The 14,025-nt window shown below is 39.1% G+C and overlaps 1 protein-coding gene across 1 annotated transcript; it reads right to left on the reverse strand.

Annotated features, from left to right (window-relative positions):
* Nucleotides 1-2,064: 2,064 nt before the first annotated feature.
* On the reverse strand, nt 2,065-12,365 carry slc17a8 (solute carrier family 17 member 8). Its single transcript, XM_040133313.1, has 12 exons — nt 12,265-12,365; nt 9,704-9,959; nt 9,452-9,570; nt 7,709-7,823; nt 7,057-7,144; nt 6,226-6,312; nt 4,812-4,954; nt 4,525-4,674; nt 4,272-4,404; nt 3,428-3,538; nt 2,894-3,021; nt 2,065-2,394 (listed from the first exon to the last, which is right to left on the reverse strand). The coding sequence occupies exons 1-12, from the start codon at nt 12,363-12,365 to the stop codon at nt 2,065-2,067; spliced, it is 1,761 nt and encodes a 586-aa protein (XP_039989247.1).
* Nucleotides 12,366-14,025: the final 1,660 nt, after the last annotated feature.

Genomic DNA, 14,025 nt, shown 5'->3' on the forward strand with positions numbered 1-14,025 from the left:
GTACACATCTTTTCAAGCAGCACTAGTTTGGAGAAGCAAGCTGGACACTGATGAGGAATATCCTGTCCAGTAATTATCTTCCGTGGTGAAAATGAAGCAGGCGGATAGGGACAGATAAGACAAAGGATGTTTACCACAGAGTGATGGGAAACAGAGCACAGCCTTTGGAATATTTAAAAGTGTCTAATTTAAGCACACTAACATAAACAGGCAGTGTTAGTGACATCTTATACCGTCACATGGTTACAGATGATAATGAGAATGTAACTTTATGACAGCTTTGTGTTAATAATTTAAGTGTGAAACGGAGCTGTAGGGTAGGAGACAAATAAAAACTAAACTATAGGATGATAACGCACAAAAGTGTGAGAGTATTTCTTTTCAGCTTGTTTATTTCTTTCTTTGTGGCTCCAGGGATGACAATGCCAGTCAGCTGGTCCACCACTTTGATCCAGACTGAAGTATCTCCACAACTGCAATTGCCATTAAATTTTACACAGACTTTTAATGGTTGCTAGAGGATGAAGCTTAACGACTAAACTAATCCCCAGACTTTTCCTCTAGCGCCACCATGAGGTTGACATTTATGCTTTTAAGTGAAATCTCTCACCAACTATCGGATGAATGCCCTGAAATTTGGCTTAAATTCATCCTGCGGCGTTTAGGCATCCAGTGCTAATTAGCAAGTGTTAAAAGTGGTAAACATTGTACCTGATACACATCAGCATGTTAACATTGACAGTGTGCGCATATTAGCATGCTAGCATTAGCATTTAGACTGTACAACTTCACAGAGCCGCTAGCATGGCTGTAGACTCTCAGTTTTGTTTTCCATTACACCAACTGAACAATTGGTGATTTGATGATAAATTAATTTAAACATTTTTTTAAAATACACAAAGTAACCATGAAATGTTGAATAACCTCATGCACATTGCTTAATAATCCAAAACCTTGAAACTCTTTATGGATTTTATGTTGTTAAGCACTCTTAATACAGAATAGAAATGTAGTTTCTTACATCTCTGATGTGTTCAAGTAAAGTGCAAATCAAATCAATGCTCTATCAAGCAATAAGATACTAATTTACTGTACAGAATGGACGTTGTCTTCTTTAGCAGTAATGATGATCAGTGAGTGTAAATTTCCTAAACTCTTTCATGAGTGAAACATTCCCCTACATTATTTTTAGAAACAAAGTGTGTCTCCTTGTATCAATCACTGAGAAATTGCAAAAAGCCAAACAACAGAAGAATAAACAGAGTTACACTGAATGCTTCGTGGAATAACGTCAGCGCTGAACTCACCATCCATTTCATCCCACTATGAGCTCAGAGTCATATAAATAATGGAGCTGATATAATGCTGGAAGAAGTGCCTCACAAACGGATGGTGAGCTGAGATCTCCTCAGACAAAGGAGAGTGAGCGAAGCGGTGACAGCGTGCAATCATTCAGCAACAGCAAATACATACAAGCAAAAAAAACAAAAACAAAAAAAAACCAATAAGGCTCATTGCATTAACACTGTGGTGTGTGGTCAAACCCATTATTACATCCCAGAAGCACGTCTCTTTTCACGTTGCATAGCTCCCACAAAACATGTCAAGACTGTGCACATGGTTCACAGTAAGCTACACAAAGGTCAGTCAACATTTGCTTGCACAGACAGATTACAGTCAGCACAGGTTGGAGGAAAAGTAAGGTCTGGGTTGAAAGCTGATATGTGTTTCTGTGTCCTTAACACAGCACTGGTTGGTCCACGGATGTTGGCCGGTGGTTTGCTTTCTATTGTACTAAGTATACTAGTCTACAGTATATCAGTTTGAACCAAATTTTTTGTTCAATTTCTGATTTTATCATGTATATGTTGATGTTGATTTCTTTTTTATTTTGCTCAGGTGGGTCTCTAATTGTTTTTAATGTCCCATATGATTTTTTTCTGCGGAGATTATAGCACATTACAGTTAAACTGGTGCACTGGCCAAAAATGAAAAAGAGTGGTCTTGAGGTACATGTGATGCTGCTTTTCCTGCTACTTATTTGAGCGTTTGGGAAGTCTGGTCTCACTGGTACCGGTCCTGGTAGTCCCCATTCCCATAATGTTCCTCGTCCTCCTGCATGGTCATGCCTCTCTTCTTTTTCCAGCCCGATTTTCGACCGCATGAATTGTCTGTTGTTCCGTAACTCTTTTTGGGAGCCATCATGTTCTCGCTGTTGAGCTCTGACTCTTCAGCCAGCTCATCCTCATCAATAATGCCACATTTATCCTCGCTCATGCTCTCAGGGTTGGCCCATTCCTGCTGCTCTCCCGAAGCAAAGATAGCGTAGAAGATGACCCCTGAGTAATGCACCATGGCCGCAATAACAAATACATTCTGCCACTCCAGACGAGTCTGCGGGGAGATGAATAGAATCAATGAGTTTCCTGTCAGAAGCAGACTCAATGGTAACAATGTAAATCTTCTGAATTACGCACGGTATTGGAAATACTACAGCTGCAGTGTGTATAATAAATGTTATAGCGCTATAAATTATCAACAGTAACTGTTAATAGGTGCAAGATTACATACACCAACTCTGTGTTTCACCACAGAGCAAACTGATATATTTTATACATGTAATGGGGGAAAACCTCAGTGAGGGACACTGTTTCAGGTTCTGGTGATTTTTTATACACTTGCAGGGGGCTGGGGACGGCTTTACACATAATAATTCAAAATAAATTAAAGAATTTCAACAGAATATGAGATGAACAAAGGATCTAGGCAAAAATATTCAATCACAGTCAAGATAAGAACATACTATTTTTGAGCTACTGGTGAAACAAATAGTAAATAGAGTATGTGTTAAAATACTCTATATGCAAAAGTGTTAAAAATCTGCCTTCCATACCTTGTGTTTAGTCAAAGCTCCAACAATCAGGGGACACACCATTCCAGACAGTGTTCCCACCCCGTTAGAAATGCCCATCAGGATGCTGGCATAGCGAGGAGCGATATCAAGATGATTCACGTTAAAACCTAATCACAGAGAGCCCAAAACAGTATTTGATTACTGTAAACAGTGACAAAATTCTCTCAATTTTGGGGCATTATAATATTTTGTAAAACTGAACATGGTTTAGTTCCACATGCACATTAAGACTTTTTTTGCCATGACAACAATCGATAAATTTTTCAGGAGAAGGGGCTGTGTAAAGGCAGGCTGGTGGCAGGTAATGCATGTATACTGCATCACACCCAAAGGAAAAGTAGCACTGCGTTTAATTTTTTAAATAAATCTTTCATAATCCAAAGGGGGGGGCGTAGCTGCAACATCCTGTGCATTTGAGTGTTTTCAAATGACTCAAGTTTCAACCAAAATCCTCATGTTTTTTGTTTTCAAATGATGGACAGATTTTTCCTTTTGGTGCAGATGTGGTAATACCTGAGATGGCAAATCCACTGAAGCCTACAGCAAGAACTAGGAAGGAGATGGCGACCCCTCGAGTGTGAGAAAACCCGACCACCAGAAGCAGAGTAGCCTCCATACCAAAACCTGTGAAAACATAAGACCGGAGAATGTGGGGCATTAGCGCAAGAGAAACAACAAGAGAAATCATTCCAGTTTCATATGTAGGCCAAGTAAGAAATGAGTGTCAGGTTACAAAAAAAGTCCTGCATAATTCCTACAGGACTCGTTTACAACGGAAACATGCTCTTGGGGGACTACACTGTCATGTTTTTGATATTTTTAGAAAAAACCTTTAAATTTTTTTTTTAATTTACAAAATAACGCACAACAAAGGATACAGTTGACAAAAGAAATCAAACTGAATCTTTTTCAATTTTAAACTTCCTTTTGTTCCACACCCATGGAAATATTTCAGTACCAGTTGAAGCTAACGGAGCAATGGCTGAAAGAGAAAAGGAGCTTGTTTTATGTTTTATGATGGTACTTTTAGCATTTACGGTCAAAACAGTTAACATTTTACTACTACTACTGGCTAATGCAAGACCGGTTGAAAGCAGTCAAAACCTAAATCTAAGCAAAAAAAAGAGCTATAACATCCACAGTAGTGTCTAACAGTGAAATGGCTCCTTGAGTATACACTGCTTGATTATTATATATGTGTTAACAGCAAGCATAACCCAGTATCAACAGTGATCTCAGAGGAAATTTGTGATTTGGGGGCACTATAATACAATAAAATCAGGGAGCGAGTGTCTTAGTTTCCAATGTCAAGATTAAAAATGACAAAATGTGTTGCTTCTAGTTTACCATGACGTACCTCCACAGTTCATGAGTTTCCTCACGTTTGTGGTAGACATGATTTTGTGACTGCGTAAGAAGTCAGCCAGCTGTCCCCCAATAGGAACTACAATTGTCATCACCATGTGGGGAACAGCAGACAGGATCCCCACCTGTGGGGAGTTCACACATTCAGGAGACAACAAAGTAAATGAGTACTGTGATGAACAATCTGTCTTTATGGATATTTCTCATTATCAGTTGAATTGCTGGGGTTACACTGGGAGGCCAACCTTGCTGATGGGGAAGCCAAAGACTTCCTCAAAATACGCCGGCTGGCTGATGAGGAGCAGGTAGAAGGTCCAGCTGCGGCAGAAGTTGGCCACGATGATGGCATAGACGGGCATGGAGGTAAAGAAACAGCGCCACGGAGTCTTGAATTTCTGTGATTGGGAGTCAGAAACCAGCGTGTGCATTTATGCAGTATGTGTCTTTGTGTGTCAGGATGTTGGTGAAATGATAAAAAAAATTTTACTGCACTGTCATACACTGAAATTTGCAGCATATTACATATACACACCTCAGTTACACTCATTTGGTGGATTGTTTCACCGATGGTGGACTCAATGTAGGTCCTCTCCTCGTCGGCGATCGTGGGATGTTCGGCAGGACTTCCATATGCCAGCAGGAGCCACAGGACATACCATATGATCCCAAAAACCCCTTGTCATAAAAAGACAGCAACAGAAAAGTGAAGGAATTCCTTCGTACATGTACACTTGAAGATGTTTATCTTCGTTGTGAAGGCTGTGTAAAGTGTTACAGAGCAGCTTGAGGGCAGGACAGACTAATTAAAACAAGCCCACATCTTCTCCAGACCAGAAGAATTTTCATTATTAAAATGAAATGAGCAAGGTATGAGTCACAGAGCCCAGACACGAAAATGCTAATTTACATCAATAAATCATGAGATTACATCGCAGCAGAACCAGAGTAGATTTTTATTAAAACACGTTTGGCAAGGTATGAATTTTATGTGAGTGTTAATCAATTTAATCAAACTCAAAAGCAATTCAGATAACGCGTATTGTGCAAAGCATACAAAGTATAACTGCCACAGAGCAACGTGCCAGTCAAGGATTAAGAAAACCACTTTGCATGTCACTAAACTGACATGTAGTGTGTTTAATGACTCAACATATGATAAACATACTATATGGTTCACTGAACATAAATATTCAAATATAGGGTTTATAAATTGTATCTAATGGCTTTATTAGTGGCTTACTAATGCTTTATAGATCATTTATAAACCACCGTTTGGCTGGTGTTTGATTAAAAAAAACTCGTTCTCTAATGAACCATCAAGTTGCAGTTATACACGTTAATAAGTTGTTAATGACTGGGTTTTGTCCAGATTCTCCAGTGTTTGTGTTTTTTTTCCCAGAAGGTAGGTGGTCCATCAGAGGGTTAATTAATAAGCTAAAAAGACAAGTGTCCTGTTGGATGATAAACCACAACCAGAGGAATTTTTCACATCCTGGCAACTCAGAGGCTGTTCTTATTAATGGCTCACTTGTTTAGAAAACATCATGATTTAGTAACTATCAAAGAGCCATTAGTTAAGACTTACAAACTATTTAAAAAGAGTGATTCATAAGGAAGAGGCCCTCAATGAATTTATTGGATATCCCCTTTTTTAAAACGACAAGAACTAACTGCAAGGTGTGCTAACCTCAGCTCTAAAATTACTGGCAAAACACAGACATTAGAAGTGATTACTGTATACAGGATGATAAATACATTTTCTCTTTTTCACATATAATGTGTTCGTAGTATTGGACACTGTTGGTGACTATGTATTGTATTAAATCATTACTTTCATTTGATTTAATCTTTCCATTAACATATTTTTCTACTTTTATATTGTTTTTATGTGTGTGAATGAAGTGTGATTTTAATGTATGTGATGTTGGTTTAAAAATCAATCTTACCATAGATATAGAAGACTGAAGACCAGCCAACATACTGAACGAGCACTCCAGCTAAAGGCATGGCGATCACTGCTCCTGCATAGGATCCTGGGAACAACGGGCGTCAGATTTCAGTGCCTGGTTGTTATTATGCCAGCAGTAACATAGAATCTCATTGATAATAAACTAAAAATATTTCAAATATTTAGACAAAATTGTCATACTAAAAAATTTGTTGCCTCATTTCCTTTTCACAAATTTGCACATTATAAAAAAACTGAAATTAACTTAATGTAGTTACAGCGCCTTCAATTGAACAAAAAAACTACACTGTATAGTGAAAATGTGTCTTAGTAAAAAAACACTTCAAAGAAACACATTAGTTTAATTGAAAAAACACTGTCAAAATGAACCACTCGCACTGCCTTGACAGAAAGGGTGTTTTAGTGTGTTTTCTATTATCTGACAGATTCACGAACACTGTTGCTTTGAAAAGAGCAGGGAGCCCGAGTGCTTTTGGACAGTAAGCAGTGTGACACTTCACTTAGGTGAATAGATGGATAAGCCCCTTTCAGAGTTCGCAGGTGAGCCGCGTTCATTTACAGACAATGTCAAGAGGGTTTTGATGCATGGGTTGTCATGGTACCAGTTTAATGCGCAGCATTTTTATTTTAATTTCAGGAGGGACAGCAGTGGACTACATCTGCAAAACAAAACTAACAAACTTATAAGGTTGTGTAAACTGAACAAATAGGTTTTTTATCTGAGAAAAACATTGTTGCAGTCAGTTCGGGAGGTTTCGTGGAGCCTTCTGGAGCATTTTGGCAGGAGGAAAACAGAGCCATCACTTACCACAGAATGAAGTGGTGGCCAGTCGACTCCGCTCCAGAGGTGGCGCCCATTTGGACCACATCCCATGACATGCTGGGTAGGTGACACCCTAGCAGGGACATGGAGTGGAAGATGTCAAATATCAGAGTTTGACTTGAGATGACCCATGGGATTCATCTTTCAAAATGGATATGCTTAAAGCATATCCATTTTGAAAGAAGAATAGCTCGACGTTTTGGGAGATACACTCATTCGCTTTTTTGACGATGTTAGGTGAGAAGACTGATACCTGTCTCATCTCTGTAGGATGAATAACAAGTTATTCTTTTACAGAGGGTTATGTGCCAGACTACTTCTTGGCCGGGAGCAGTGAAATAGTCCCACATATAACTCCAATTATATTTTGATTAGTAAGTTCCAGAGGTGCTGCTATGAAGATTTTGTGACCTTTGGACAGCGCCAGGCTAGCTGTTGTCAGTCTTTATGCTAAGCTAAGATAATCAGCTACTTGCAATAGCTTCATGTTTATCACACAGGCATGAAAGACGTAGCAATCCTCTCATCTGTTTCTCAGCACAAAAACAAATATGCATATTTTCCCAAATGTCAAACTATTGTTTTAAGTGAACCGGTCATCATTTTCACTCATTTGCCGCCAATATTTTTGTCTTACCTCCACTAAGCCCTGCAGGATGCGAACAAACATGACACAGCCGTAGTGGACCCTTGCTGCTGATGGGATGAACATATTCAGCACTGATGTCAGGAAAATGGCCGCCCCAAACACCCTGTAGAAAAACTGGAATGTCATCATTTTGTGTCAAAGGGAAAAGGGGGTAACATCAATGTCCACCTGTATCACTTATATAAAAAAAAATGCTTCTTCACTACAGCCAGCTTTCGGTTATCTTAGCTTAGCATGCAGGAAAGGAGCGGAAAAAGCTACCCTGGCTCTGCCCCAAGGGTAACAAAATCCCCCTACCATTAACACATTTTTTTAATGTGCGCCCAAAACCGAAGAGTGAAAAAGATCATTTGTTGTGACCCCCACATAACCCCAAAACGGCAAATTGCCATTTTTTGCACTTTTGTTTTTTGTATGAGTAAAAAACATGTGAATTAGTGAACTTTAACTGCTAAATGTGCTGGTAGGTGGATTATGTTACCTTTGCACAGCCTTCCTGTTCTTATGCTAAGCCAGCAAGCCAGTGGCTTTTTAAGCATTTTTCTCAAAACATTGAACAATTCCTTTACAGCCTTCTCCTGGAGCAAATAATGTCATTTATTATTAATTATAAGGAAAACAGAGACAGTGTTCAATTGGTACACCTCCAACGAATTAATATGAATTAATTTCAATTAATTCATAGTTTAACCTATTAGCAGGTCAGCTGAAAATGCAAGAATGGAAATTTATCCCTCAAGCAGGTATATAATTCAACATGGAGAATAAAGTTCTTTCACAGAGGTCCTTATTTTTCCCACTTATTAGTACTACATTATCTAGTTAATTCCAGGAAACTTTTTTTTTTTTCAAGAAATTATTTGGAAGTTATCAAGAAATTACGGACTCCTGCAATAATGCTTCAGCACCTTGGCTGTTGTATACTGTGATATTATTCATATCTATCTGTAATAGGTAAAAACACAACAAACACATGCTACCCAGTGTCTGAAAGCTACTGTAGATGTGTAATATCGGCAGGCAGTATATCTCCAAATATCTGACGGTCAAAGCATCGCAGTCAGCCTTATAATGAGACAGATCTCACGCCTCTGCCTTTCATGGACTGAGATAAAGACATCCATTTCAATCCACAAGTTTCTGCTTCATCACCACGGTGCCACTTAGCTCCCGTCCCTTTTCTCCTTCACCTCATCCCCCCTTCCTCCTCTTTTTCCAAAACAGTGTGTAAGTGACACTTGTAATATTCCAGTGGCTCGTGTTTCAGAAAGAAATCAGAGGCAGGATCTTTCATTATTAAGTCTGTCAGTGGCGTGTCCTCTTTTCCTGTGAAGCTTTTATTACAGGATTGCTATCTGCTCCATCAGCATCGCTCACCATACCATACAGCTTTAACCCTTTAAATGCATGGGCTGAAGAGGTGCCCCCCCCCGAATCCTTTATCTGTTTTTTTGGTCCTTCCTGTGGTCCTTTCCTAACATACGTGGTTAGGGCTAAAGGAAAAAATTCAACAAAAGACAAAAACCATCACCCATCTCAGCACACCTCATAAATAACATCAAACTGTGTCAGTACCGATTAATCCCTTGGTCGATAAATTGTCGGAAGTGAAAAATTGCTTGTTTTTTCTAACCAACAACCTGAAACCCAGACATCTTCAGTTGGTGATGTATGTAAAACAGAGACTGCAGTGTTACAGTGAAACTATGAACAGTCAGGAAGTCATGTGACCTGTTGGCAGAGAGCTTGTTGGAGATGAAACCACCAGGGATTTGAGTGACAATGTAGCCCCAGAAGAAGGAGCCGTGGATCAGCCCCACTGTCTCTGGGTCCCAGTTAAACTGAGCTTTCTGGAAAGGAAGAAAAAGGGCGTTCAGAGGAAAATGAAGAAATTGAAAAATGGAACTATGTAACTTAAAAAAAAAAGATCACACTCATTCTATTCACAATGCAATGTTGAACTCATAAGTGATTATATGCTACCTGAAGCACTGGAGTCCCATTGATATAGACAGTGTTGTTGTTCACCATCTCCACAATGGCCACACCAAGATTGCAACGAATGCCAAAGGAGATGCAGAAGCCCAGTCCGCTGAGGATGGCGATGATGTAGCGCTTAGGGAGACCGCCACAGCTGCAGTCCAGCAGCGGGGCAGGACGTGGTGCTGATGCCACTGGACGCCCATCCTCCGTCAGTTCAATGTTGTCCTCTTCTTCTACGTTGCTGCCATCTATTTTCCTAAGGAGCAAATAGCAGGAAAAAAAGTAAGTTGTTACCTGTTCAGCCTGAAGTAGAAATATTTATCTTTATCCATGTTCTTCCTCTACTTTCAGTGTCCCATGTGCCTAAATTCTGTGATATTTTAAACTGAATTTGGCTGCAAGTCATACAAGTACATACAGAATGTGGTTTTGTGCAATATTCACGTGATACTGTCCTATCCTATCGATTTTGTCTGTAACTTCATCAAAATTTGGCAACAAAACAGCTCAGTAACACAAGTCTCTCCACTCTCCACAAGTCACAGCACTGCTTTCAGGTGCATCACTCTCTACACCTGTTCCACAAAGCAAAAGGCATCTCTTTCCCTATCCTCCTGCTCCCATGAACTTCTCTCATCTGCCTGCAGAAGATCCTCACTGCAGTTCTTTTCCAGCATGACACACATTAACAAGAAACTTGGGATCACTTTTTGTTGTCAAGCACTCAAATCCTCCTTTTTTCACCCCAGTATTTGATGAACTACCAGCATCTTTGCAGTGACGACGACTGGTTTGCCATGTCATATTATGTATTGTGGAATAATACACTGCTCTGGAAAAGAAAGTATTCATAAGATCATAGAGCACAAGAACTTCAAATGTTTTCTCGGTAAAAATTGTAATGAGTTAAAAAATAGTCTGTCTCATAGTAGACTTAGACACAAGTCTAAACAGTCTTCAGTGACATCGGTTAGGTGACAGTGTATATACAGACAACATAATTGGATATCAATATCATGGACCTGACAGCTGACACTGTTAACATTAATCCAACTATTCTGTTTTTGAAAGGACAGTACGGTTAGTAAATGTCTCTTGTAGACTGGCTCATAAACAGCTGCATCAAACACTGGTGTCCTTAAAAGGAAAAAATCTTTTCAGAGAAAACATACATTACAGTCATTCTCAAAGGAAGGGTATAGTAATCATAAATTCCTATGAACAGATAAGATGACTTTTTCAAAAAAACAGCAAAGCAGGGTTCAAAGTTGCTGCCTGACCTTCCTGTCTCAGGATATTTAACTGTTGCCCATTGCTGCATTAACCAAAACTGGCTGAAACATACGGACTTACAGTTTGTTCCAAAAAAAAAAGCCTTCCACGAGTATTTTATGTTTGAGTATTTTGTATATTAGGTCTTTTTTTCAGTTATGTCTGTGTTTGTTATGTTTGGTCGCACAAGCTTCTGATCAACGTAAAGATATTCACCTCATATACTGCATGCATAAACTGCAAGATGTAAAGTGTGACTCTTGGATAAGACTAGATCAGAGTGTTTCACCTGACACCATCAACTTGGATTAATGGGTTATTACCTCTGCCAAGGAGGATATGTAATCACCCATGTCTGTTGGTTTGTTTGTTTGTGTGTTTGTCAGCAGGGTTACGCAAAACGTACTGAACCAATTCGCACCAAACTTGGTGGAGGAATGGGGCACGGGCAAGGGAGGATCTCTTTAAATTTTGGGGCAGATCGGGATCATGTACTATGAATTTGAATTTTCTTCTCTGAAGTCTGCTGCATGTTGTTCAACATTGGCCTTGGCGGAGGTCTGCGCTCTACGGAGCGTCTTTTCTAGTTTAATTCTCTGCCATGTTGTGATTCATTAAAATCAATTTTATAATCCTTTGTGCTCAATAAAAAAAGAATTCCCACAGAATTGAAAACAGATATGTCATTATTTTCAAAATCTATAATAATGGGACCATTATTATTATTATTATTATTATTATTATTATTATTATTATTATTATTATTATTATCATGAATAGAATAATAAATCTATAAGCAAAAGCAAAGAATAACATTTTTTCCCATGTTCCACTTTGTTCGTAATGTGACTCACTGCATTCCTATTCTAGATGGAAAAGTACACACACATATTAATGATACACACTAAACTCATTTTCCAGGAAATTGCCTACTTAGTGCTTTTATCTCTTAAAATGACAACAATCTTCCTTATACATGGATGCTCCCACCACCACAACACACACATCCTTCTGTGAAATATGTATCAGGTATGAAATATGTATTAATGTCTTAAAATAAAATCTGTGATTACATCACAGGCATTGCCTGGCAAGCACAAGAATCAAATATTTATTTATTGTCAGGATCTCTGAGAACACTCCGGGGTTAATGTGATACAATATATGAACAATTAGCGAAAAGACTGAACTTATTATACGCACACCAACGATATCTAAACTAATCTGGAGTGTTCACACACACAGTCTTCATGCCTTCTTCCCACCACTCTCCATACAAACCCGCTCACCTTTGCAGTTTTCCTAGAGAGTCACCCACTGTGTTCTTCACTTCCTCCCTCCCGGGCTTAAGCACCTTCTCCTTCAAACCTGCTAACCCACCAAAAGGCATTATCTGGGTTTTCTCTCCACCTTTATCTCAAAACGGTGTCTTGATACCTCACTAGCACACTTTGTTCTGAAAAAGAAAAAAAAAAATCCGCTAGAAGCTGTTTTTCATCCTCCCGGAGTTTGTGGCACCGGTGGCTGGCTCCACCTTTCCGTGGTGCCGAGGGTTCCTCAGAGGTAACGGGTTCTTTCTTCTCTGCTTTTCAGGGAGGATTCAGAGAAGAGTTGGAGGGGGGATGATATTGGGGTGTTCCTCTGTCCAAAGTACCATTCAGTCAGAGCCTCTGGAACTGGTTTCATCTCCAAAAGATCCATCCAAGACTGATAAGTAAGGAAGAGAGCAAATAAAAGTGCAGAATCCACTTTTTAGTCTCTAGGCATTGAGAGCCTTCTTCGGCTGCAGCTGAGCTGAATGACCCGCTTAGATTTCCTCTCCATCTCATAGCTCATGCATTCCCGGTGAGGAGGGGCAGGTGTAGCTGGTTTTCCAAAACCCAGCCCCTTGCCTTAGACATCATCATCTTCATCGTCGTCATTATCATCATCTCCCCAGCACCACCCTCTCACCAAGCATGGTTCATCTGATAGCAGCCCAGTGGATGAACAATTAAATATGCATGAGCTTGACAAGTTGCATTGAAGAGAGACAGGAGTAGCTGGGCTGCTGTGGTGTAAAATGTGAGCAGGTGAAACCTAAGACAGAGCCATCAAGTTCCAGGTTTACACTCCCATTCTCTGCATGCTTTTCCAAGTAGGCTTTTCACATTTTGTGAATGTATGAAGGAGTGACAGAAATCGTAACTGCTGCACTAAAGCTGTATAGTTCATGGACTTAGAAACATCACCAAATCTCTAACGATTTGACACTGACGGGAGTTTCTTTCAAATGCTTATTCTGCCAGCAGCAGTGGACTTTTTCAGAGTAAATTACCTTCTTTGCAGATAATTAAATATGCAGCATTTCTTTTAATTTTTACATATATATATATATATATATATATATATATATATATATATATATATATATATATTTCAATTTTAAAATTTAAAGAGTGGACTGGATGGCGCAGGCCCGAGCCCTAAGAGTGACTGCTCAGGGTGATCCCAGCACTCAAGGTGTTTATGAATACACTGAGAGCTTGATCACCAATGGATCTTTGAACCAGAAATGTCACATCTTATTCACAGGAAACATGAACAGAACTGCTTTCTTCTTTCTAGGTACAGTACTGTATACCATGTCGTTGTGTGTTCTACATATATGTTTGTTTTGTTTTTGTTTGTTTTTTTCTTTTTTTTTAAAAACTTTATCGATGAGGTGATTGGGGTTGTGTGGTGGTACATTAAGCATTATTAGTCTTTGGAACACACATTGTTAGTCATTAATAAATGACTAAAATTTAACAGATGACCATTTGGTAATTATGATTACAATGGCAAAACCCAAAAACAGGAAATAAAATCAGTGAACAAATCTACACTTTCAGATGTAACTCTCAACCACATATAATGTATATACAGCTCGGCCTAAACTGGCAAAAGCAACAGTAATACAAATGTTTAGCAATTGTTTGAAAGTAATTTATGGACTTGTGATGCAAAATTACCTCTGAAGGTAATATCTGAATATGAATTCAAGCAGTAAGCGACCAAAAATGATCCTT

Source organism: Xiphias gladius, chromosome 8 (genome assembly GCF_016859285.1).
Source record: "Xiphias gladius isolate SHS-SW01 ecotype Sanya breed wild chromosome 8, ASM1685928v1, whole genome shotgun sequence".
In the NCBI taxonomy this organism is placed as follows: Eukaryota; Metazoa; Chordata; class Actinopteri; order Istiophoriformes; family Xiphiidae; genus Xiphias; species Xiphias gladius.

Excerpts from the sequence above, each read along its gene's own strand:
- slc17a8 (XM_040133313.1), bottom strand. The coding sequence starts at position 12,365 with ATGCCTTTTGGTGGGTTAGCAGGTTTGAAGGAGAAGGTGCTTAAGCCC. Across the intron at positions 9,571-9,703 it reads ATGGGACTCCAGTGCTTCAG|AAAGCTCAGTTTAACTGGGA; the intron begins GTAGCATATAAT and ends CTTCCTTTCCAG. Across the intron at positions 4,955-6,225 it reads TTCAGTCTTCTATATCTATG|GGGTTTTTGGGATCATATGG; the intron begins GTAAGATTGATT and ends TTTTATGACAAG.